This window comes from Nerophis lumbriciformis, linkage group LG01, assembly GCF_033978685.3.
Source record: "Nerophis lumbriciformis linkage group LG01, RoL_Nlum_v2.1, whole genome shotgun sequence".
Taxonomy (NCBI): domain Eukaryota; kingdom Metazoa; phylum Chordata; class Actinopteri; order Syngnathiformes; family Syngnathidae; genus Nerophis; species Nerophis lumbriciformis.
In genome coordinates, this window is record NC_084548.2 from 64,877,501 (window position 1) to 64,905,481 (window position 27,981).

General features: G+C 40.4%; 2 protein-coding genes across 2 annotated transcripts in view; one reads left to right on the plus strand and one right to left on the minus strand.

The window, feature by feature from the left end:
- The window catches only part of LOC133571271 (protein NDRG3-like), a 68,293-nt gene extending 52,608 nt beyond the window's left edge, over window positions 1–15,685 (plus strand). Inside the window, exons 14-16 of the mRNA XM_061924220.1 lie at window positions 6,235–6,270; window positions 6,362–6,413; window positions 11,746–15,685. Of these exons, the coding sequence (XP_061780204.1) occupies window positions 6,235–6,270; window positions 6,362–6,413; window positions 11,746–11,879 (222 nt within the window). The 3' untranslated portion in view covers window positions 11,880–15,685. The remainder of the gene's footprint in view (window positions 1–6,234; window positions 6,271–6,361; window positions 6,414–11,745) is intronic.
- On the minus strand, window positions 15,263–27,934 carry rfc2 (replication factor C (activator 1) 2). Its single transcript, XM_061924221.1, has 6 exons — window positions 27,353–27,934; window positions 26,248–26,353; window positions 26,067–26,168; window positions 20,772–21,030; window positions 15,985–16,245; window positions 15,263–15,923 (listed from the first exon to the last, which is right to left on the minus strand). The coding sequence occupies exons 1-6, from the start codon at window positions 27,585–27,587 to the stop codon at window positions 15,813–15,815; spliced, it is 1,074 nt and encodes a 357-aa protein (XP_061780205.1). The 5' UTR covers window positions 27,588–27,934; the 3' UTR covers window positions 15,263–15,812.
- Between the last annotated feature and the right edge of the window lie 47 nt (window positions 27,935–27,981).

The window sequence follows — 27,981 nt, forward strand, 5'->3', positions numbered from 1 at the left end:
GTGTATATATATACATATATGTGTATGTATATATATACATATATGTATACATATATGTATGTATGTATGTATATATATATATAAATACATATATATATATATATATATATATACATATATATGTATATATATGTGTATATATATCTGTATATGTATGTATGTATGTATATATATATATGTATACATATATATACACACATACATACATACATATATATATATATATATCCACATATATATGCATATATATATACAGCATATATACATACATACACATATATATACTGTGTATATATATATATATATACATATATATGTATACATTTACATACATACATATATATATGTGTATATATGTATATATATATATATCAGAATCAGAATCAGCTTTATTGTCATTACGCAAGGTAATGAGATTGAGGCCATTCCATACAGTGCGATGTGTGCATGCTAGAAAAACAATGTGCAAATATATAAAAATATAAAAAATGTAGAAGTGCAATGAATATGGTGTGAAATTAATATATACATGAAAAAAACAAAAACAAAAACAGGGTGGTTGGTGGAATGGGTTATTGCACCGAAGAGAAGGCAGTTATGAGGAACAATGGGGCAGTCCGTTCAGGATGGTTATGGCCCTGGGGAAGAAGCTGTTCTTTAGCCTGTTTGTTTTGGTTTTAATGCACCTGTAGCGCTTCCCAGAGGGCAGCAGGTGGAACAGGTCAGAGCCAGGGTGGGTGCTGTCCTTGATGATGGCACTGGCTCTGTTGAGGCAGCGGGAGGTGTAGATGTCCGTCAGAGGGGAGAGGGCGGTGTATATATATGTATCTATATATATATGTGTGTATATATACACACACATATATATATATATATGTGTATGTATACACATATATATATATATATATTTATGTGTATATATACACATATATATACATACATATATATATATATACACATATATACACATTATATATATGCATATATATACACATATACAGGTAAAAGCCAGTAAATTAGAATATTTTGAAAAACTTGATTTATTTCAGTAATTGCATTCAAAAGGTGTAACTTGTACATTATATTTATTCATTGCACACAGACTGATGCATTCAAATGTTTATTTCATTTAATTTTGATGATTTGAAGTGGCAACAAATGAAAATCCAAAATTCCGTGTGTCACAAAATTAGAATATTGTGTAAGGCTAATACAAAAAAGGGATTTTTAGAAATGTTGGCCAACTGAAAAGTATGAAAATGAAAAATATGAGCATGTACAATACTCAATACTTGGTTGGAGCTCCTTTTGCCTCAATTACTGCGTTAATGCGGCGTGGCATGGAGTCGATGAGTTTCTGGCACTGCTCAGGTGTTATGAGAGCCCAGGTTGCTCTGATAGTGGCCTTCAACTCTTCTGTGTTTTTGGGTCTGGCATTCTGCATCTTCCTTTTCACAATACCCCACAGATTTTCTATGGGGCTAAGGTCAGGGGAGTTGGCGGGCCAATTTAGAACAGAAATACCATGGTCCGTAAACCAGGCACGGGTAGATTTTGCGCTGTGTGCAGGCGCCAAGTCCTGTTGGAACTTGAAATCTCCATCTCCATAGAGCAGGTCAGCAGCAGGAAGCATGAAGTGCTCTAAAACTTGCTGGTAGACGGCTGCGTTGACCCTGGATCTCAGGAAACAGAGTGGACCGACACCAGCAGATGACATGGCACCCCAAACCATCACCCAACCATGCAAATTTTGCATTTCCTTTGGAAATCGAGGTCCCAGAGTCTGGAGGAAGACAGGAGAGGCACAGGATCCACGTTGCCTGAAGTCTAGTGTAAAGTTTCCACCATCAGTGATGGTTTGGGGTGCCATGTCATCTGCTGGTGTCGGTCCACTCTGTTTCCTGAGATCCAGGGTCAACGCAGCCGTCTACCAGCAAGTTTTAGAGCACTTCATGCTTCCTGCTGCTGACCTGCTCTATGGAGATGGAGATTTCAAGTTCCAACAGGACTTGGCGCCTGCACACAGCGCAAAATCTACCCGTGCCTGGTTTACGGACCATGGTATTTCTGTTCTAAATTGGCCCGCCAACTCCCCTGACCTTAGCCCCATAGAAAATCTGTGGGGTATTGTGAAAAGGAAGATGCAGAATGCCAGACCCAAAAACGCAGAAGAGTTGAAGGCCACTATCAGAGCAACCTGGGCTCTCATAACACCTGAGCAGTGCCAGAAACTCATCGACTCCATGCCACGCCGCATTAACGCAGTAATTGAGGCAAAAGGAGCTCCAACCAAGTATTGAGTATTGTACATGCTCATATTTTTCATTTTCATACTTTTCAGTTGGCCAACATTTCTAAAAATCCCTTTTTTGTATTAGCCTTAAGTAATATTCTAATTTTGTGACACACGGAATTTTGGATTTTCATTTGTTGCCACTTCAAATCATCAAAATTAAATGAAATAAACATTTGAATGCATCAGTCTGTGTGCAATGAATAAATATAATGTACAAGTTACACCTTTTGAATGCAATTACTGAAATAAATCAAGTTTTTCAAAATATTCTAATTTACTGGCTTTTACCTGTATATATACATATACATATATATTTATACTGTACATACATATATATATATACGCATATATCCATCCATCTTCTTCCGCTTATCCGAGGTCGGGTCGCGGGGGCAGCAGCCTAAGCAGGGAAGCCCAGACTTCCCTCTCCCCAGCCACTTCGTCCAGCTCCTCCCGGGGGATCCCGAGGCGTTCCCAGGCCAGCCGGGAGAGATAGTCTTCCCAGCGTGTCCTGGGTCTTCCCCGTGGCCTCCTACCGGTCGGACGTGACCGAAACACCTTCCTAGGGAGGCGTTCGGGTGGCATCCTGACCAGGTGCCCGAACCACCTCTCGATGTGGAGGAGCAGCGGCTTTACTTTGAGCTCCCCCCGAATGACAGAGCTTCTCACCCTATCTCTAAGGGAGAGCCCCGCCACCCGGCGGAGGAAACTCATTTCGGCCGCTTGTACCCGTGATCTTGTCCTTTCGGTCATGACCCAAAGCTCATGACCATAGGTGAGGATGGGAACGTAGATCGACCGGTAAATCGAGAGCTTTGCCTTCCGGCTCAGCTCCTTCTTCACCACAAAGGATCGATACAGCGTCCGCATTACTGAAGACGCCGCACCGATCCGCCTGTCGATCTCACGATCCACTCTTCCCCCACTCGTGAACAAGACTCCGAGGTACTTGAACTCCTCCACTTGGGGCAAGATCTCCTCCCCAACCCGGAGATGGCACTCCACCCTTTTCCGGGAGAGAACCATGGACTCGGACTTGGAGGTGCTGATTCCCATCCCAGTCGCTTCACACTCGGCTGCGAACCGATCCAGTGAGAGCTGAAGATCTTGGCCGGAGGAAGCCATCAGGACTACATCATCTGCAAATAGCAGTGACCTAATCCTGCAGCCACCAAACCAGATACCCTCAACGCCCTGACTGCGCCTAGAAATTCTGTCCATAAAGGTTATGAACAGAATCGGTGACAAAGGGCAGCCTTGGCGGAGTCCAACCCTCACTGGAAACGTGTCCGACTTACTGCCGGCAATACGGACCAAGCTCTGACACTGATTATACAGGGAGCGAACTGCCACAATAAGACAGTCCGTTACCCCATACTCTCTGAGCACTCCCCACACGGTCGAATGCCTTCTCCAAGTCCACAAAGCACATGTAGACTGGTTGGGCAAACTCCCATGCACCCTCAAGGACCCTGCCGAGAACATAGAGCTGGTCCACAGTTCCACGACCAGGACGAAAACCACACTGTTCCTCCTGAATCCGAGGTTCGACTATCCGGCGTAGCCTCCTCTCCAGTACACCTGAATAGACCTTACCGGGAAGGCTGAGGAGTGTGATCCCACGATAGTTGGAACACACCCTCCGGTTCCCCTTCTTAAAGAGAGGAACCACCACCCCGGTCTGCCAATCCAGAGGTACCGCCCCCGATGTCCACGCAATGTTGCAGAGTCTTGTCACCCAAGACAGCCCCACAACATCCAGAGCCATAAGGAACTCCAGGCGGGTCTCATCCACCCCCGGGGCCTTGCCACCGAGGAGCTTTTTAACTACCTCGGCAACCTCAGCCCCAGAAATAGGAGAGCCCACCACAGATTCCCCAGGCCCTGCTTCCTTACAGGAAGACGTGCTGGTAGGATTGAGGAGGTCTTCAAAGTATTCCCTCCACCGATCCACAACATCCGCAGTTGAGGTCAGCAGAGCACCATCCCCACCATACACGGTGTTGACACTGCACTGCTTCCCTTTCCTGAGGCGGCGGATGGTGGTCCAGAATTGCTTCGAAGCCGTCCGGAAGTCTTTTTCCATGGCCTCCCCGAACTCCTCCCATGTCCGAGTTTTTGCCTCCGCGACCGCTGAAGCCGCACACAGCTTGGCCTGTCGGTACCTGTCTGCTGCCTCAGGAGTCCCATGAGCCAAAAGAACCCTATAGGACTCCTTCTTCAGCCTGACGGCATCCCTCACCGCCGGCGTCCACCAACGGGTTCTAGGATTACCGCCACGACAGGCACCAACTACCTTGCGGCCACAGCTCCAATCGGCCGCCTCGACAGTAGAGGTACGGAACATTGTCCACTCGGACTCAATGTCCAGCACCTCCCTCGTGACATGTTCAAAGTTCTTCCGGAGGTGAGAATTGAAACTCTCTCTGACAGGAGACTCTGCCAGGCGTTCCCAGCAAACCCTCACAATGCGTTTGGGCCTGCCAGGTCTGTCCGGCATCCTCCCCCACCATCGCAGCCAACTCACCACCAGGTGGTGATCGGTAGAAAGCTCCGCCCCTCTCTTCACCCGAGTGTCCAAAACATGAGGCTGCAAATCCGATGACACAACTACAAAGTCGATCATGGAACTGCGGCCTAGGGTGTCCTGGTGCCAAGTGCACATATGGACACCCTTATGTTTGAACATGGTGTTTGTTATCGACAATCTGTGACGAGCACAAAAGTCCAATAACAAAACACCACTCGGGTTCAGATCCGGGCGGCCATTCTTCCCAATCACACCTCTCTAGGTTTCACTGTCACTGCCAACATGAGCGTTGAAGTCCCCCAGTAGAACGAGGGAATCACCCGGGGGAGCACTCTCCAGTACTCCCTCGAGTGAATCCAAAAAGGGTGGGTACTCTGAGCTGCTGTTTGGCGCGTAAACGCAAACAACAGTCAGGACCTGTCCCCCCCACCCGAAGGCGGAGGGAAGCTACCCTCTCGTCCACCGGGTTGAACTCCAACGTGCAGGCTTTGAGCCGAGGGGCAACAAGAATTGCCACCCCAGCCCGTCGCCTCTCACTGCCGGCAACACGGCAACACCAGAGTGGAAGAGAGTCCATCCCCTCTCGAGAGAACTGGTTCCAGAGCCCTTGCTGTGCGTCGAAGTGAGTCCGACTATATCTAGCCGGAACTTCTCCACCTCACGCACTAGCTCAGGCTCCTTCCCCCCCAGCGAAGTGACGTTCCACGTCCCAAGAGCCAGCTTATGTAGCCGAGGATCGGACCGCCAAGTGCCCTGCCCTCGGCTGCTGCCCAGCTCACACTGCACCCGACCTCTATGGCCCCTGCTATGGGTGGTGAGCCCATTGGAGGGGGGACCCACGTTGCCTCTTCGGGCTGTGCCCGGCCGGGCCCCATGGGGACAGGCCCGGCCACCAGGCGCTCGCCATCGTGCCCCACCTCCGGGCCTGGCTCCAGAGGGGGGCCCCGGTGACCCGCGAAGGAAATCTGGGTCCTTGGTTTGTGTTCTTCATCGAGGTCTTCGAGCTGCTCTTTGTCTGCATATATATATACATATATACACATATATATATATACATATATATATATGTATGTATATATATATGTGTGTATATATATATATATATATATATGCATATATATATATATATGTATGTACATACATATATATATATATATATATATGCATATATATATATATATATATATATATATATATATATATATATATATATATATATATATATATATATATAAATAAACATTGATTGATTTATATTGAAGTTATCAAGCCAATATTTGACCAATCTGATTATAAAACATTATCGTCAATGCGAGCCCTGAGCTGAAAGAAGTTTGAAAGTGCCCAATGAGGAGCGTTGGCCTGTGCTGTGTACTCCTTGTGGTGTAATTCTCTGCCTCTCCTCTAGATGGCGGACTGTGGTGGTCTTCCACAAGTGGTGCAGGTCAGCTCCTACTTCTCCTCTGCTTATTATTTCTTTCTTTGGTACATTTCATGATCTATACTTTTTTAATTGTGTTTACTTCTGTGTTCAGCCTGGAAAACTGGCGGAGGCCTTCAAGTATTTTGTGCAGGGGATGGGCTACAGTGAGTATTTGTTTGCAACTTTCTGTTGGCCGGCCATGTTGCCACTATGTGTGTGTGTGTGTGTGTGTGTGTGTGTGTGTGTGTGTGTGTTGTCTTCTTGTAAATACTTTCTAGTCCCTCATCTTGTAATAAACCACCCGGGCACCCAATCAGGTATCAGGATTTCTTCAACACCCCCCGCCCCCATCTGTGAGTGTGTGCATGATGTGACCCTGCCCACTCCCACCAAGCACACACTTAGCTATTATTTAACTCAGCAGCTGTGGAAGGTACCACTATTTGGCACCCTGCTTCTTGGGTGGAGCCCTTTAACAGCCACTATTTACTTTGGCACAAGATGTCAGGTCAGCAAGATACAGTTTTTGATAGCCGTACTTGACTCCCACCAGAAGGGACCCAAACCTACTCCTGCAGAAAACCTGTTCTGAAAATCGCAAAAAAACCAAGTTCCCAAATCTTATAAATTAAGTTTATCTGAATACATTTGTTATAACACCTATTTTACTGTTTGTCTTATTATTCAATATCCATACATGAATCAAGCACACATGTTTTTTTTAAATTACGGAACCCATTAAATTACATTTATGGAATCAATTGTTACATTTACGAGACCAATTATGTTACAATTATGAACACAATTGCTACCTCAACGGAACCAATTAAGTTACATTTACGGAACTAATTGTTACATTTGCGGATCCAATTAAGTTACATTTATGAGACCAATTAAGTTACATTTACAGAACCCATTATTTTACATTTACGAGAGCAATTATGTTACATTTATGAAAACAATTGCTACCTCAACGGAACCAATGAAGTTACATTTACGGAGCCAATGAAGTTACATTTACGGAACCAATTATGTTACATTTTCGGATCCAATTAAGTTACATTTATGAGACCAATTGTTACATTTACAGAACCAATTAAGTTACATTTACGGAACCAATTAAGTTACATTTACGGAACCCATTATTTATGAGAGCAATTATGTTACATTTATGAAAACAATTGCTACCTCAACGGAACCAATTAAGTTACATTTACGGAACTAATTATGTTACATTTGCGGATCCAATTAAGTTACATTTATGAAACCAATTAAGTTACAATATGGAATCAACTGTTACATTTACGAGACCAATTATGTTACATTTATGAAAACAATTGCTACTTTAACGGAACCGATTAAGTTACATTTATGGAATCAATTAAGTTACATTTATGGAACCAATGAAGTTACATTTACAGATCCAATTAAGTTACATTTATGAGACCAATTGTTACATTTACAGAACCAATTAAGTTATATTTACAGAACCAATTAAGTTACATTTACAAGACCAATTAAGTTACATTTACAGAACCAATTAAGTTACATTTACAAGACCAATTAAGTTACATTTACAGAACCAATTAAGTTACATTTACGAGACCAATTGCTACATTTACGGATCCAATTAAGTTACATTTACAGATCCAATTCTTATATTTACGGAACCAATTACCGTATTTCCTTGAATTAGCGCCGGGGCGGTAATTCATTTAAAACCTCTTCTCACTCCGGCGCTTACGGTAAATTTAGGCATGCACTTATAAATTTGAGTGTGATGTAAGGATACCATCATGAAAAGCACATTTAATTAAAAAAAAAAAGTTATTATGGTCTTACCTTTACTTATAAATGAAGTCCATGCGACGCTCCTTCTGACCAAAAGCATAGATAACTTGTTTATAGAAGTCTTCCTTATCTTTCTTCAGTTTTGAAAGTCTCTCTGTCTCGATGGAGATCTTCCTTTAATTATTACCTCCTGCTTCAATTGAAAGTCCAGTTTAGAAAACTGTTTTATTTTATATATGTAACCCTCCAGGCGAGAGGAAAAAATAAACGATCGCTGCTAACTGTTGCTGCTTGTTGTCACTTCTTCTGCAGCCGAGTAGTCGCAAAAATGCTCCCTGGGATCACTAGCGCCCTCTATCACCATGAGGCGGGAGTCATTTAATGACTCATATTTGACACACGCAGCTACAGTATATTAATAAAACATAGCTGCTTACTGTTCTTTTTAGCATATTCAATAGCTTGGACCTTAAATCTTACTGAATAGCTCTTAATCACACACATCTGCGGTCCTCTCCAAGGTTTCTCATAGTCATTCACATTGACATCCCACTGGGTTGGGAGTTTTTCCTTGCCCTTATGTGGGCTCTGTACCGAGGATGTCGTTGTGGCTTGTGCAGCCCTTTGAGACACTTGTGATTTAGGGCTATATAAATAAACATTGATTGATGACCATCCAAAAAGCGCCAGCAACACTCATCGTTTACATGTTTTGACCTGAATATTAACCACTTATTAGCAATATTGGTATTATAAGCGCTAACGCTGAGGAACTACTTTTAGCGGCGCCGTGATCACAGAAAGCTAACTAGCTTATGCTGTTTTGCCTCCGAGTTGGCGGAAATTAATTCTAGATTATAAATCGTAGCTCTCACCTGGATAGCAGAAGGTTGTGGACATAAACCTAGAAGTCGGTCAACTTTGACATCCAACTAAGACCAGGAGATGGCGCGAAAGATATGGAAATATGCTAGTTTTTAACCTGTGTGAGTGAGATTATGATTAATTATTTATCTAAACGGGTAGATATAAACATTCCATGAGTCGTTATACCAGTGAGAGCAGACCTTGTACAGTAAGTGGTTGTTTTATTATGTAATCTTGCTTAGCACTGAGCAATACCGCTACATGATGCTAGTGTTTGACTAAAGCTGCTTCTGTTTGTCACTCAGCTGGTAAAACATGGAGATCATCCTCCTTATATCCAGGCTCAAAAATAGAAGTTTCTGGATCATCATTTGTCCCAAAGTACTGTATTTTTCGGACTATAACTCGCAGTTTTTTTCATAGTTTGGCCGGGGGTGCGACTTATACTCAAGAGCGACTTATGTGTGAAATTATTAACACGTTACCGTAAAATATCAAATATTATTTAGCTTATTCACGTAAGAGACTAGACGTATAAGATTTCATGGGATTTAGCGATTAGGAGTGACAGATTGTTTGGTAAACGTATAGCATGTTCTATATGTTATACAAACCCCGTTTCCATATGAGTTGAGAAATTGTGTTAGATGTAAATATAAACGGAATACAATGATTTGCAAATCATTTTCAACCCATATTCAATTGAATATGCTACAAAGACAACATATTTGATGTTCAAAAACTGATAAACATTTATTTTTTTTGCAAATAATCATTAACTTTAGACTTTGATGCCAGCAACACGTGACAAAGAAGTTGGGAAAGGTGGCAATAAATACTGATAAAGTTGAGGAATGCTCATCAAACACTTATTTGGAACATCCCACAGGTGAACAGGCAAATTGGGAACAGGTGGGTGCCATGATTGGGTATAAAAGTAGATTCCATGAAATGCTCAGTCATTCACAAACAAGGATGGGGCGAGGGTCACCACTTTGTCAACAAATGCGTGAGCAAATTGTTTAAGAACAACATTTCTCAACCAGCTATTGCAAGGAATTTAGGGATTTCACCATCTACGGGCCGTAATATCATCAAAGGGTTCAGAGAATCTGGAGAAATCACTGCACGTAAGCAGCTAAGCCTGTGACCTTCGATCCCTCAGGCTGTACTGCATCAACAAGCGACATCAGTGTGTAAAGGATATCACCACATGGGCTCAGGAACACTTCAGAAACCCACTGTCAGTAACTACAGTTGGTCGCTACATCTGTAAGTGCAAGTTAAAACTCTCTTATGCAAGGCAAAAACCGTTTATCAACAACACCCAGAAACGCCACCGGCTTTGCTGGGCCTGAGCTCATCTAAGATGGACTGATACAAAGTGGAAAAGTGTTCTGTGGTCTGACGAGTCCACATTTCAAATTGTTTTTGGACCAAAGAGGAAAAGAACCATCCGGATTGTTATAGGCGCAAAGTTGAAAAGCCAGCATCTGTGATGGTATGGGGGTGTATTAGTGCCCAAGGCATGGGTAACTTACACATCTGTGAAGGCGCCATTAATGCTGAAAGGTACATACAGGTTTTGGATGGCAACATATGTTGCCATCCAAGCAACGTTACCATGGACGCCCCTGCTTATTTCAGCAAGACAATGCCAAACCACGTGTTACATCAACGTGGCTTCATAGTAAAAGAGTGCTGGTACTAGACTGGCCTGCCTGTAGTCCACACATTGAAAATGTGTGGTGCATTATGAAGCCTAAAATAGCACAACGGAGACCCCCGGACTGTTGAACAACTTAAGCTGTACATCAAGCAAGAATGGGAAAGAATTCCACCTGAGAAGCTTAAAAAATGTGTCTCCTCAGTTCCCAAACGTTTACTGAGTGTCGTTAAAAGGAAAGGCCATGTAACAGTGGTGAACATGCCCTTTCCCAACTACTTTGTCACGTGTTGCAGCCATGAAATTCTAAGTTATTATTTGCAACAAAAAAAAAAGTTTATGAGTTTGAACATCAAATATCTTGTCTTTGTAGTGCATTCAATTGAATATGGGTTGAAAAGGATTTGCAAATCATTGTATTCCGTTTATATTTACATCTAACACAATTTCCCAACTCATATGGAAACGGGGTTTGTATATGTTATAGTTATTTGAATGACTCTTACCATAATATGTTACGTTAACATACCAGGCACGTTCTCAGTTGGTTATTTATGCCTCATATAACGTACACTTATTCAGCCTGTTGTTCACTATTCTTTATTTATTTTAAATTGCCTTTCAAATGTCTATTCTTGGTGTTGGCTTTTATCAAATAAATTTCCCCAAAAAATGCGACTTATACTCCAGTGCGACTTATATATGTTTTTTTCCTTCTTTATTAGGCATTTTCGGCCGGTGCGACTTATACTCCGAAAAATACGGTAGTGTTTGTTGTCTCTCATGAAGTCTGCCGTGATTAGTAGTGGTGTTGTTGTCGAAGGGAAAAGTGAACACTGATGAATACGATGTTGGTTGCTTCAAATGAGTAAAATAGGTCAATATTAGGTGTTATAATAAGTGTTACTATAATAAATACTCACAGCGTGTATATAAAAGGATGATGGAGGTGTTTGGATGTTTTAAAGCGCTCCCATTAGCTCCATTCTTAGCAGGCTTTTACTAAAGTTATTTTAGCAGTTGGAATGCATAAAAAAGACAAACGTGTGCATGCTTGTTGAAATAAGGACTGTGAATGACAAAAAGGTGCAGTTCCCCTTTGACACTGGCAAACATGTTGACTGTTACGAGGAAGTACATTTGAATCCATGTTGATGTCTGTCGCCCTCTAGTGCCCACGGCCGGTATGACCCGCCTGGTCCGCTCCAGGACTCACTCGGCCTCAAGCGTCGGCTCGGGCGATGGCGTCCGGAGCCGCGGTTCCATCAACACGCCCCCGGAGAGCGCGCCGCCCACTCGCCCTTAACCCCGCCCCTTTCCCGGCGGGCCTCGGAGACGACGGCGGAGGACTGCATCCTTTCTATTCTCTTCCCGAGTGCAGTTTTAGCCGCCGTTTAGCGTCCCTCCCACTGTAGCCGAGCGAGTTCGCCCAAATGAGGTCGAGACGAGGGCGGCCATTTTGGCGCGCTAAGGAAGGCTTTGTTGGTGTGTTGCATTCACTTCCTCCCTCCCTCCCTCCAGCCCTGCGGTTGCCGTGGTGATGCTGTTGATGGCGTTCATATGAGGTGTTGTATTTATGATTCAGTGGACTGTTTTAGCAGCTCTGCTCTTTTTACCGCTAGAACCTTCTTGATTGGCTTTGCTGTCGTAGTTGCCTGCTCCTCCAGCCACCAGTACCATGGAACCAATTCAGTTACCATTATGTTACACTTACGGAACCAATGATGTTACATTTACGGAACCAATGATGTTACATTTATGAAAACATTTGTTACACTTACGGAACCAATTATGTTACATTTAAGAAAACAATTATGTTTCATTTATGAAAACAATTATGTTACATTTACGGAAACATTTGTTACATTTACGGAACCAATTATGTTATATTTAAGAAAACAATTATGTTAAATTTATGGAACCAATTCAGTTACCATTTATGTTAGATTTACGGAACCCATTATGTTACATTTAGGGAACCAATTAAGCTACATTTACGGAACCATTTGTTATATTTACGAAACCAATGATGTTACATTTATGAAAACAATTGTTACATTTATGGATCCAATTAAGTTACATTTACGGAACCAATTATGCTACATTTACGAAACCAATTAATTGTTATGAAAACAATTGTTACATTTTCGGAACCAACTATGTTACATTTAGGAAAACTATGTTACATTTATGGAACCAATTATGTTACATTTAAGAAAACAATTGTTACATTTATGGAACCAATTATGTTACATTTAAGAAAACAATTGTTACATTTATGGAACCAATTCAGTTACCATTTATGTTACATTTACGGAACCCATTATGTTACATTTATGGAACCCATTATGTTACAGTTACAGAACCCATTATGTTACAGTTACAGAACCCATTATGTTACATTTAGGGAACCAATTAAGTTACATTTACGGAACCAATTGTTATATTTACGAAACCAATGATGTTACATTTATGAAAACAATTGTTACATTTATGGATCCAATTAAGTTACATTTACAAAACCAATTATGCTACATTTACGGAACCAAATTATGTTACATTTAAGAAAACAATTATGTTACATTTATGAAAAAAATTATGTTACATTTACGGAACCAATTATGTTACATTTAGGAAAACATTCGTTACATTTAAGGAACCCATTATGTTACATTTATGGAACCAATTCAGTTACCATTATGTTACACTTCCGGAACACATTAAGTTACATTTACGGAACCAATTGTTATATTTACGAAACCAATGATGTTACATTTATGAAAACAATTATGTTACATTTAAGAAAACAATTATGTTACATCTAAGAAAACAATTATGTTACATTTATGAAAAAAATTATGTTACATTTAAGTAAACAATTATGTTCCATTTAAGTAAACAATTGTTACATTTATGAAAACATTTGTTACATTTACGGAACCAATTATGTTACATTTAAGGAACCCATTATGTTACATTTATGGAACCAATTCAGTTACCATTATGTTACACTTACGGAACCCATTAAGTTACATTTACGGAACCAATTGTTATATTTACGAAACCAATGATGTTACATTTAGGAAAACAATTGTTACATTTACGGAACCAATTAATTGTTATGAAAACAATTATGTTACATTTACGGAACCAATTATGTTACATTTAAGAAAACAGTTGTTACATTTATGAAAACAATTATGTTACATTTAAGAAAACAATTATGTTACATTTATGAAAACAATTATGTTACATTAATGAAAACAATTATGTTACATTTAAGAAAACAATTATCTTACATTTAAGAAAACAATTATGTTACATTTAACAAAACTATTATGTTACATTTAACAAAACTATTATGTTACATTTACGAAACCAATCTTGATCTGTGTAGTGAACCTCAACCTTTTTCTTGAAAACCCCTACGGTACTTCCTGTCTGAAAGGTGTCTGTGAGGTGCTGCTAGCATGGCTATAAGTGTGTTGAAGTGTTCTCTATGGCGAGCATGCTGCGTGTGGAGTGACAAACAGTCCAGTGGTTGCAGTCTCGTGCGTGAGCGTAGTTCACCATCGTAACCAGCAACTCACAATTTCACGCGATGCAGTTAGCTGCAGTGTTTTTATTGTAGTGGTCTTTATACACAACAATGGGCTGCCACTAAACCTGCGGGTGCAGACCTTTGATTGAAATATAACGTCAGTTGCAGCCATGAATGGGACTTCTGAATAGTCATTTTCAGTATTTCACATCTATCGTGGTGGACTATAAAGATGAAAACTCTTAAATACTTCTGCACATATTTGTATGACATTTGGGCCAGCTGTGAAATGTATTTATATTATGGCAGCAATGTCACCTAAGGGCCATTTTTAACTGGCCCTCGGCCAGTTGTAAAGATACAATGAATGTACTGTTCATTTAATTTCACACCAATTTGCTTTGTTCCCTCCAACAGAAAGAGATTGTTGATTTTGTTCAGATAGTTTGGCACAGGGGTGTCCAAACTCTTCCCACTGAGGGCCATTTTGATATATGTCTTTGTCAAATCTAATACAATATATAGATTTTGTATTTTTTAACATCAAGAAGTCCCCTCAAGTTTGAACGAATCTCAGTCACAAAAAATGTTAAGCTATATTATTATTTTTTATTCAACACTTAAGTCTTTAGACAAATTTCAGGTCTATCAGTCGTTATAAAGTAATTTTTAAAAAATGTTTTAAGTCCTTTGCGTCAAAATCCTGTTTATGGTAAAAACACAATGTGAAATATTTTCCCCAAAGACATTTTCAAAGTGAAATATTTGTTGTGAAGCAATTGGAGCCTTAAATATGTCAAGTCATCGCATTGATTTTAAATCGTTTTTTTTTCTAACCATGACAGTTGTTCAAAAGAGTTCAAAACAAGCCATACATTTTTTCCCCATCCATTCGTTTTTATTTTTCATGCCTTTTTTGTCAAAACACACATATTTATATAAAAATAAGCCATACATTTTTTTCCTCATCTATTCGTTTTTTTATGCCTTTTTTGTCAAACACACACATATATAGCAAATACGCAATATTTTCCTCATAAAATACTGGTATACTTCAAAGTGGAATATTTGCTGTGAAGTAATTGATTTTGACTAATTACTTTTGAGCAATGACAAGTTTTAAAGAAAAAAACCCAGCCTGCTTCGTGTTATTAGTCAGGATTGCAACTTCTTTAATTCATTGGTTTACTTTTTTTTTTTAATCCCCCCCCATAGTATTTTTTTCCAAATGTGCCGCTGGCCACAAATAGCTGCCAGGCCACACTTTGGACACCCCTGGTTTAGCATATTTCCTCCTCCATTAGATAGCTTTAAGCATATTTCCAGTAGAAAAAAGTAGCAGAGTGACGCCAGGATCCTTCAATGTTTTTGTGTATTGCGGTATGATGCTACCCCCCAGTGGAGTATTGAAGCAGTTGTTTTTTTTGAAAAGCCACACAAGTTTAGTGGACTGAGGGCTTTAAAGGCAGTTCTTCTCTCTTCCCATGTGTAAAGCAACATTTCGACATTTGAAATTTGTACTTGCTGGATGTTCCTTTGTACTGAAATAAAAGCTTGTTATGTGAAGCGCATGCATGGATTCTCCATAGCAGCAGATTTATTAGCATGGATGATATTATTTGTATTTAGAAAGGCAAGTCAAGCCTGTCCTCCAACACAGAACAACTAAAGGATTGATTACAAGCACCTGGAGTGAGGTCAGCAGGCCGCAGGGGGCGTGGTCTTACTGCAGAGTCGAGCCACCAGTCCCGCCATCTGCAGTAGCGAGTTGACGCCTTCCGTGATGCGCATGTGCGTGTACCCGATCTCCTGCGGGAGAGGGGGGCACAAGATCAGTCGCCATGGCGACGGCACGACAACAAACCCTCACCTTGATGAACTCCAGCTTGAGGTACTCGGCCATCTGGAAGGTCTTGCACACCCTGAAGATGTTCCCGATGATGTCCACCGGCGAGTAGCCCAGCGCCCACAGCTGCTCCACCACCCGGTACGCCTCGTCCACGTTGCCGTCCACGCAGTGTCCCAGCATGCCTTTCACCAGCAGCGGGTGCGGCTCGTCGCACACCTTGAACACGTTCTCGCTGTTGACGTAGCCGAAGCCCGAGTTGGTGGACTGTAAGTTGTTGAGAGCCTGCGCTCGCACAAACAAGAAGTGGAAAAAATGGCAGCGAGGTGGTGTAGATGTTTGCACGTCTGTCTCTTAACTACAAACTTTAATTGTTCACAGGTTAGGAGGGCTGGACCACTACGGCAGAAATAATAATCACCATTATTTTGATTGATATCAAGATTATTCATTCTTTTTTTTTTTGCCAACAAAGCTCAACTTTGAATATTCAAAAGAACAACGGATATAAATTAGTAACAAACACGTTAAAAAAGTAGTACCGTATTTTTTGGAGTATAAGTCGCACTGGCCGAAAATGCATAATAAAGAAGGAAAAAAAAACATATATAAGTCACACTGGAGTATAAGTCGCATTTTTTGGGGGAAATGTATTTGATAAATCCAACACCAAGAATAGACATTTGAAAGGCAATTTAAACTAAATAAAGAATAGTGAACAACAGGCTGAATAAGTGTACGTTATATGAGGCATAAATAACCAACTGAGAACGTGCCTGGTATGTTAACGTAACATATTATGGTAAGAGTCATTCAAATAACTATAACATATAGAACATGCTATACATTTACCAAACAATCTGTCACTCCTAATCGCTAAATCCCATGAAATCTTATACGTCTAGTCTCTTACGTGAATGAGATAAATAATATTATTTGATATTTTACGGTAATGTGTTAATAATTTCACACATAAGTCGCTCCTGACTATGAAAAAAAAGTGCGACATAATAGTCCGAAAAATACGGTAACAAGAGCAATAAAACAATATCCTGTTTTTCCATTCGGTTCCTTTTTTTTTAATTACCTTATAGACCAGGGGTCGGCAACCCAAAATGTTGAAAGAGCCATATTGGACCAAAAATACAAAAAAAATCTGTCTGGAGCCGCAAAAAATTAAAAGCCATATTAGATACAGATAAAGTGTGTCATGAGATATAAATTGAATTAAGGGGACTTAAAGGAAACTAAATGACCTCAACTATACCTACAAATGAGGTATAATGATGCAATATGTACATATAGCTAGCCTAAATAGCATGTTAGCATCGATTAGCTTGCAGTCATGCAGTGACCAAATATGTCTGATTAGCACTCCAACAAGTCAATAACATCAACAAAACTCACCTTTCATGCACAGCCTTAAAAGTTTGGTGGACAAAATGAGACAGAAAAAGAAGTGGCATAAAACACGTCCTTGAAAGTTATACATGTAAACAAACTACGGTGAGTTCAAGGACCGCCAAAATTAGTAGGACAAAACGGCGCTCGCCAAATACGCAATCAGTGAAGCATGTTTAATATAAACAGTGTGCTTTATAACAATTAGGGAGGTTTGTGTCATGTTTGTCCTCCTACAGAAACCATATTAAAACAAAAAATATATTGTTTTCCCCTCATCTTTTTCCATTTTTCATACATTTCTGAAAAAGCTCCAGAGAGCCACTAGGGCGGCGCTAAAGAGCCGCATGTGGCTCTAGAGCTGCGGGTTGCCGACCCCTGTTATAGACGTATTTTACCACCACAGTGTGCTTTTTGTGTCATAAATAAATTGTAATAAAGTGCAAAAATCATCACATTTATTGGTGCAATACATCTTTGGAGTATTTTGACCAATGTTTTAAGTCAATGCATATTTTTATAAATGTATCAATAAGTGCTTAAAGTACAGAATGCTTGTGTAAAGTACTTTTTTGCAACACAGCGCTGATATTGTGAAGGGGGGGGGAAGTGCTGCTGTTTGAAGCGTGACGAGTTAGAAGGCTCAAGTATGACTGCTGTCCTGTTTGTACTATGATCTTACCTCAATGATGTCGTTCACAACAACACAAGCAGATGATATGTGCTGGGATTTTTGTGCATTGTTCTTGCTAGCTTTAGCCTTGTATTTTAGTTGCTGTTTCAAGTGGCCATCTCGACATGGTTTAGTTCAGGACGTGTTTCGGGGATGAATTGGCGCTACCTAAACAAATGTTCCTTCCCCTCACAATGACAACATTTCACTCACATTTATGTCAATTTTCGTGATATTCTGCTTTTAACAGTGGTTTTCGTTTAATTGTCAATTTCCACGGTTACGCCAACATGGAAAGGCCTTACTTATTTTGTTGAGTTGACTTATTGATGCACTCCATACTCTATACTGCACCTTGGTACTCCCATACCTTACATACTGTGTTGAAGTATGGGGGAATACTTACCACAACACAATTCATCCTCTGATCATATTACAGAAAAGAGCAGTGCGGATCATTCACAACGTTGGTTATTTAGAACATACTCATAATCTGTTTATGCAATCAAAGTTGCTCAAATTTGATGACCTTGTTAAATATAATACATTAATAATCTTATATAAAGCATTTAACAAATTATTGCCGCCTAATCGACAACGTTTTTTTATAAGATGAGTGCAGGCTCATAACTTAAAGGCTTTGGATATTTCTTATTGCCGAGAGCTCAAACCACTCGTAAACGTTTTTGTGTGTCTGTATGCGGAGTAAAACTATGGAACAAACTGGACTTACAACACAAGCAATGCCAAACTATTAATGGATTTAAACTAGTATACAAACATGGGGTCTGGTTCAAATATAGAGATGAGGGTCTTTAATTTGACCTGCTGCTGTACTCTGTTTCAAAGTGTTTACATGTGCTCAATGCTTCCTTACCATTATTGCTATGTTGTCTATTACCATTGTTGGTATATTCATTATTCCTACATTGTTGATACAAATGATTGTTACAGTGTAATAATTATTGTTACCTGTGGTAATGCCACTATGATACAACATCTGTATTATAATCCTTGAACAAAGTAAGAGTGAAACTCATGTGAATAATCACTGAATGGAGAACTGGGGGTGGGATTAAATAAATTATCTTCTTCCCACTCCCTTTCAGGCAAAACTGGACAATCATGCATTGCATACTATACATTACCTTTTGCACGATATATCGATATATTTAATATTTTGTCTTGGGTTTGTCTCTGTGCGATATAGAAAATGACTATATTGTGATATTCGATTATACGTTCTCACGCAGTTGCTTTTAGCTGCGGGCATTACACTACATGCGTTTCCCACTCTTTCTTATCTCTCCTTCTCACAGAGACTTAAAACATGCGCACCTTTTTACATACGTCACGTGAGCAACGTCACACGCTCCCACGGAGCAGACAGGTAGCGACATGGTAACGTTAGCTGTGATGCTAGCAGTGTGGTGCGAGTGGTAATACGAGAGAGAAAGAAGGTGCGAATCTGGTAACAAATGAAGGAAGAATTAATTCCCAAGAGAAACAGCACGGGGTCCATCGTCTGGTGGTGGTTTGGCTTCAAGTGGGAATAATGTTGAACATTTATGCGGCAAAAGTGTTGCTACAAAAAGTAGCATTACTGCTAATGTGTAGCATCATTTGAAAAGTCACCCGCTAGAAAATGAAGAGTGCTTGAAACTCCGCATGTCAACATCTCCGTTCGGTGCCACACCCACAAAATGCCGAAGCAACTATTTCCACATCAACACCGTATGAAAAAAAAAATCAACAACAGGAGATAACGTCCGCAGGAACCTACCACATAGCGAAGGATATACAGTATATGATATGCAGCTCATTTTTATGTGACACTTATTGAAATATCTGTGACATCATGCACAAAAGTACACTTTATTTGTTTTAAAATATTGTAGTGGCGTTCTGTACAAAAAGTACACTTTAATTTAGTGTTGTTTTGATAAGTCATCTTAGTGACATCATGCACAAAAATGCACTAATAGCTTGTTTTAAAATGTCTCTGACAACCTTGCACTTTCTGTTTTGAAATGACATGCCACTGCTTAATAACTGTTTAGTAAATACACTTTTGACTTAGTTGTGATTTCCCTCTCTGCATGAAAGTTTAAAAGTAGCATATATTAATGCAGTATGAACAGGAATGTTTTAATGTAGACACATAGAATCATCATACTGCTGTGATTATTGTATATATGTTATAGACATAATATATCTGTATATATATTATTCTGTACACATATTATGTATATATTCGTATATATATGTTAGATTTTTTATCGCTATATTAGTCTATTTATACCTGCATTGTCCTTTCCATCCTTACACTTTCCATCATTGTAACTGAGCTACTGTGTTGAACAATTTCCATTGTGGATCATTAAAGTTTGTCTAAGTCTAAGTCTAATTATATGCATCAAGTGTTCATTCAAGGCTAAGGCAAAATATGGAGATATATATGGTGTATCGTGACATGGCCTAAAAATATGGAGATATTAATAAAAGGCCATATCGCCCAGCCCTAGTAGACATGCTCTTGTTTTCACTCAAACGTTGACTCACACGTTACAAGCTCAGGAATTTGCATGCACACTGATTGTTTTTTTTCCCATTATAGCATTTTTATGATCATGAGAAAGCAAAATGGGACTGGAAGTTTGGTTAATTGTCCAGCTCTTCTACCATAGGTGTGAATGTTTGTGGTCAGCTCAGTGACCCTAATGGTGACAGTCCTCACCTGTCGCATGTCCCCCTGCGCCGTGAAGATGATGGCCTCCAGGCCGTCGTCCGACACGGACAGACGCTCCTTCTCCACCACGTCCTGCAGCCGGGCCAGGATCTGGCCGTCCGTCAGCTTGGAGTAGCGCAGCACGGCACAGCGCGACTGGATGGGCTCGATGATCTTGTCCGAGGCGTTGCAGGCCAAGGCGAAGCGGGTCGTCTTGGAGTAGATTTCCATGATCCTCCGGAGCGCCTGCTGAGCTCCGTCCGTCATGCTGGAGGGGAGAAGGACACGTGACTTTACAAGCAGCACTCATCCGTCCTCTATTCAAACACTGGCGTTTGCCAAAACTACGCAGCCTCACCACCTTTTTGGCACTATTTGTCGGGCTACCACACACTCTGGAAGGGTACTTAAAGGGGCGGAGCTTGTCAGTACTACTACTCAGTAAAGACAACCACAAACGTTGTGGAGGAGAAATAAGCAGACGTAACATTTGAGAAGATGTAGATAAAAGGTGCAGATACACAAATGTCACTTTCTGACGTTTACAAAAGCAAATAACTGCTGTGCTAGCAGTACAGTGATAGCATTAGCAGTTGAGTTGAGTTTATTTGGAACATTAAGGGTGTAACGGTACGTGTATTTGTACTGAACTGTTTCGGTACGGGGCTTTGGTTCGGAACGGAGGTGTACCGAACGAGTTTCCACACGGACATATTTCCACACCGAGGCACAACACACGGCATGCTAGCAATGACCGGGCTACTACAAAATGCAAAAGCCAGAGCTGGAAGACCCTCCTGCCTCGTTAAGATCTCCCGTTTGGGAACATTTCGGGTTAGCGGTGCGATATAACAATGGATAACATCGCTTCAACGTAGAGAAAGACGAGCGTCGTGCAAACACCGCATTCAAGCAGCCTCTCCTCAGCGAGTCAGGCAGGGCTAAAGCAATAACAAATATTTTTATAGCAGCAGATTTAAGACCACATTGCATTAAAAACTAGATTTTGACCCACTTCTATGGTGGAAGAACAATGAGCCCATATATCCTCTTACTGCCAAGTTAGCCAGGCACTACCTCGCCATACCTGCTAGCTCCCTGCCCAGCGAAAGGGTATTTTCCACAGCTGGAGACATTTTAACTGCAAGCAGGTCTGCTCTTTCTGCAGACAATGTGGATAAACTGATTTTTCTGGCAAAAAACATGAACATTTAATGAAAGTCACCGGGGTTAAAGGCTGGGGGGGAAAAAGAAAAGTTAATCTGAGGCTGAGTTGACTTGAAACTGTTTAATGTTGAACTTTTTGTATGTAGAACAAAAGTTTTGTCATTTTATTTAATCTGAGCAACAACTTGAAGCAGTTTAATGTTGCACTTTATATGTGGAAATTTTGCACTTTATATGTAAAAAGGTTTTGTTAAGTAACCAATTCTGAGCCTCATCTTATTTAGTTTTTATTTGATATATGTTGACCGCATTAACCCTGGCAATGCACAAACAATCAAGTGTGCTTCAGGGACTGTGTTGTGTCCCTTGCAGAAGTGTTGTCCATGTTGTGGGAACCAGAATATTGATAGCAGAAAGAAACAACCCCTTTTGTGTGAGTGGGTTGTGTATGAGTGTGAATGGGGGAGGGAGGGTTTTTTTTTTTTGGGTTGATGCACTAGTTGAAAGTGTATCGTGTGTTTTTTTCTATGTTGATTTAATAAAATAAAAATTTTTAAAATATATATATATATATATAAAAAAACCTGGCAATGGACCCTGTGTGTATATGTATGTTATTGTTATGCTTAGCATTCATGACTGCCTGCTGTTGCACTGATCAGCCTAGTGGTGGCTCACATCCATCACACACACAGCTATTTTAAAGCAATGTTAAAAGGATAAAGCCATTGTTTACAAATTTAGGTAAATAAATAACCAGAAAATGTATATTTTGTTGTTTTCTTACTGTACCGAAAATTAACCGAACTGTGACCTCTAAACCGAGGTACGTACCGAACTGAAATTTTTGTGTACCGTTACACCCTTATGGAACATGCATGCATACAACATGGTACATCACAATTTCCAGTTTCTCTATTCAACATGTTAGAAAAAGAGTAAGAAGAAGCAGAGCGTGTTTATTTCTACCCCATTTTCCTTTACATAGCAGTTGCTAACACTTACTCCATAAGTAATAACATTTATTTTCCGGACTATAAGGCGCACTTAAAATCCTTTCCCCCCCCTCAAAACTCGACAGTGCGCCTTAAAACCAGATGTGCCTAATGTACAGAATAATTCTGTTTGTGGATACCGACCTCGAAACTATTTTATTTGGTACATGGTGAAATGATAAGTGTTACCAGTAGATAGCAGTCACACATAAGAGATATGTGTAGACTGCAATATGACTCAAATAAACGCCAACATTTTATATGTTCCATTGAAAATACAGCACATTGCACACGGCGCTCAAAAATCTATCAAAATGTGTCTATAAGACTTAGGTAAGCTATGAAGCCGCACCGCTTGATGGATTGTACTGTACTTCAACATACGAGTATCATTATGGTGTGTGTGTATAAGGCAGTGGTTCTTAACCTGGGTTCGATCGAACCCTAGGGGTTCTGCGGAGCCTCCACCGCGGAGGTCAAGACACACCCGACTCATCGTGTAAATAAAAACTTCTCCCTATCGCCGTATTATGGATACCCCCAAACAATGTTCCCTCTAATTTTCCATCTGATTTGAAGGTGTGTAATTTGTTGTGAGTTCATGCACTGTTGGTTTTGTTCTTTGAACAAGGTGATGTTCATGCATGGTTCATTTTGTGCACCAGTAAAAAAACATAACTTTTTCTGGAATTTGAAAAAATAATAATAATAATTGTTTTCACTAAAGAAGGGTTCGGTGAATGCGCATATGAAACTGGTGGGGTTCGGTACCTCCAACAAGGTTAAGAACCACTCGTATAAGGTAAGACATATTATCTGGCGTTTTGCTTCACAATATTATGCAAAACAAACTTTTCTTACCTTCTGGTACCTGCTGATCTGTATTTGGGATCTGCAGAAGTCCTGAAAATGTGTGCGCGTCCGCCTTTGTAGTCCGTACCGACACCGTAGTCTATAAGCTTCTTCTTTTTCTCTATCTTCTTGTTATGAGACATTCGTCCTCCGCTGTTGTCATTTCTAATATAAAGTAGTGTAAAGTTCTTACTTATATCTGTCAGTAAACCTGCCATGAACGCGCTAAAACATACCGGTGTAGTGAGTGTTATTATTCACCCAAAGAAATTAAGTTATTAGAGAGTTACGGTTGGACGGTTTTTCACGGGACACATTTCCGGCGTTGTTGTTGCACTAGTGAGCCACGGATGAGGAGATGCTGCCCCGTTGTTGATTGAAGTAAAGTCTGAATGTCATTAAAACAGTTAGCTCCACCTTTTGACACTTCTTCCACTCCCGTCCTTGCACGCTATACCGCTACAACAAAGATGACGGGGAAAAGACGATGTCGAAGGTGAGCCACGTTAATTAAATAGCCCACAAACCGGCGCATCCTGAAGAGACTGTCAGAAAGCGACTTGAAGATGATCTGTAAAACATTATCTATGCAACATTTTGACCAAAGAACCACCATCACATGTTATGTAGACCACAAGGAAGTCTTTTACATTTAGAAAAAAATCATTATATGACCCCTTTAACTTATAATCCAAAAAATACGGTATCTGGCGTTTTGTTTCACAATATTATGCAAAACCAACTGCTGATCTGTGTTTGGGATCTGCATAAGTCCTGAAAATGTGTGCACGTCCGCCTTTGTAGTCTGTAGTCGATAAGCTTCTTCTTTTTCTCTATCTTCTTGGTATGGGACATTCATCCTCCGCTGTTCCCATTTCTAATATAAATCTATCTAATATACCTCTATTAACTTTTCTCTAACTTATAATAATAATAATTCACCCCTATACAATATCCTACCCCAGGGGTTGGGAACCTTTTTGGCTGAGAGAGCCATGAAAGCCAAAAATTTTAAAATGTATTTCCGTGAGAGCCGTATAATATTGTTTAACACTGAATACAACTAAATGCGTGCATTTTTAAGTAAGACCAACATTTTTAGAGTATAATAAGTTTCTTATTCTTTTTAATAACATTATTCTGAAGCTAACCAATAATAAATAAAATACTTCAATATGGATGAATGGATTAAAATGCATGAGAATGTTTTATATTTTGAACATTATTTTTAACACTGTGATTATCAGCGGAATTATTCATTACTTATGGTGTTAAGCAATGTCAGCTAAGGTTTATCTGAGAGCCAGATGCAGTCATCAAAAGAGCCACATCTGGCTCGAGAGCCATAGGTTCCCTACCCCTGTCCTACCCTAACACCCTACTGTGCAATATTACCCTTCGAGTGCAATACGTCCGACACTGATTGTTATTTATTACTCCGGTACTTTTGTCTTGTTCTGTATATTGTACAGTATTTTGTATTTCTATAGTGTTTTGTATATTGTACAGGATTGCTTATTATTTTTATTGGATAGTAGTCTGTTTATTTCAATTGTTAGTTTTTTTCTTTATTACCTCTTGTGTAATTTACTTTTACCCCATATTTGTTCCCACTACCGCACCTTAAATTGGAGTCCTTAATCTCGTTATATGTAAATATAATTACAATAAAGTCCATTCTATTCTATTCTTTAACGCGCCTTATAATCCGGTGCGCCTTTTGTATGAAAAAATACCTGAATAGACCCGCTCATTGGCAGTGCGCCTTTTAATCCGGTGCGCCCTGTGGTCCAAAAAATACGGAACTTTTAATGCATTTTTTTTCATATATAATGGTTATTACATTGGTCTTAAAATAATAGTGACAAAATCGTTTGCCGGCAAAATTTTGTAGGACAACACACTGCCCAAAAAATGTGAATATCGTGCAAATGTTTGTTTAATCCAGCAATTAGATTTAGAAGGTGAAAGTAATATATGACATAGGCTCATATTTCAAGATTTTGATACGGTTCTGATGGTTATTGCTTCCAGTTTATGAAAACCCCAATTTAAAAAATTCAGAACATTTTGGGTTTTTAATAGCTGTAGAAAATGATAATCCAAATTGTACCAAAAGAAGGTTGACATATATTTGCATGTAATGACTTTATATCACATTTGAAGTTGAATTGCTTACATGAATGGATTTTTACACGATATTCAAATATTTTTATTAGCTCAGGCCTACAAATAACTGCCTCTCCAAATTAATGCCACATCCTCTTTTTAAAAAAAAAAATCAGCATACCTGTCTGCTTCATCCAGGATGATGACCTTGTGTCGCCCTTTGGGCAGCGTGACTTTCTGCTGAGCAAACATCTTGATCTTGTTCCTCACCACGTCGATTCCTCTGCAGACGCCATAAAAGCAAGGTTGCACCCTGGACTGACCAAAAATAAATATAGATAAAAAATGGTATCTTTGCTCACCTCTCGTTTGAGGCGTTGAGCTCCAGCACGGCGTCCTTCATGGAAGCCCCCAGCAGCGCTCGAGCCAAACATAGGATGCTGGTGGTCTTTCCGGTTCCGGGGGGACCTGGGCCACAGGTGAGACTTGTTTGGGTCATATAGTACAGTGAGGGTGTGGGGGGGGGGGTAATGTAGCCCGGAAGAGTTAGGGATGCATGGGATTCTGGGTATTTGTTCTGTAGTGTTGTGTTTGTCATTCTTGTTTGGTGTGGGTTCACAGTGTGGCGCATATTAGTAAGAGTGTTAAAGTTGTTTATACGGCCACCCTCAGTGTGACCTGTATGGCTGTCGACCAAGTATGCGTTGCAGTCACTTGTGTGTGTGTCTGCAGAAGCCGCATACAATATGTGACTCGGCTGGCAAGCTGTTTGTACAGGTTGTAGAGGGCACTAAAGGCAGTGCCATCATAACACGCCCTTATTATTGTTGTTTGGGTGAAACTCAACAGGCATTCGAGAGAATAGTTGCTCTGAAATACGGGAGTCTCCCGGAAAAATTGGGAGGAATGGCAAGTGTGATGCTGTCAAGCAGCATTCGTATATAACTCGCGGGCCGCACTAATTTTCATATTACGGTGCGGGCCGCGTGTCTGAGACCCCTGGTTTATATATAACGCAAAGCAAAAAAAATTTGTAAGCAGTGTTATTTCATTTTGAATTTCAAAAGTTTTGTGGATCCCATTGTTTTCTTTATTTTGTGAAACGGGTCAAAATGGCTCTTTGAGTGGTAAAGGTTGCCGACCACTGATCTAGTAGTATGCCAAAGAATCACTTAATTAAAGGTGAAAACGCAGTGTTCTAACTGTGTCAACGTGTAATGGTACAGTGACCAAAAATATGAATGATAATTGTTAATAAAACATCTGCCCTGTTTTTTAATGAATACTTAGGCCTAGTACGCTACTGTTTTCATGTTGGGCATAATGGTGGTACTTGGGGGGACAAGTTTCATAACCACGATATAGTAGTACAAACATGTTTGTACTCTTCTATTAACTTTGGGATGACATATAACTTTTTGAAACAAAAAAGGACCGAAAGCGAACGAGTTATTAGTCCACGCTAACCTGCTATGATGATATTTGGGACGTTTCCCTCCCTGGCAAACACCTCCAGGCGGCTAACAGTGTCTTCGTTGCCCACAATCTCGTTCAGCTTCAGCGGCCTGTACTTCTCCACCCAGGGAAGCTCGTAGGAACCGGAGCCCTTGGTGCCGGAGCTCTCCCCGGCCTGCGGACTCGGCTTGAGTCCGCCTTCTGTGGCTGTTTTCTCGGTGGGAACCTCCATCATCTCGACGTCCATGACGGCAAAGTGACATGAACCGCGTCTCGGGAAGGAGGCTCGCTATTGGTTGTCTCAAAAGTCGCGGGAAGCTACGTCATGACGTCATTAAAAATGGACGCGAAGAGAACGTTAATGTCGGGGGAAAAAACAGAAAGTGGGTAAAAAAAATACTCCTACGTTTGGACATAAAAAAACAAAAAAATGCAGTGGTTTTACTTGTGTTCTATTAAAAAATAAAAAATAAATCAGTTTCCGGCAGGGCGACTGGGACCGGATCTACGCATGCGCGACTATTTTGACTTCAAAACCAAGTAAACAAAACTGACAACTCTGACGCCCTTTCATAACGAAACTGTTTTAGAAGAGTTATTGGGGTCCTATTAGGACGCAAATGCGTCCACACGAAAGAAAA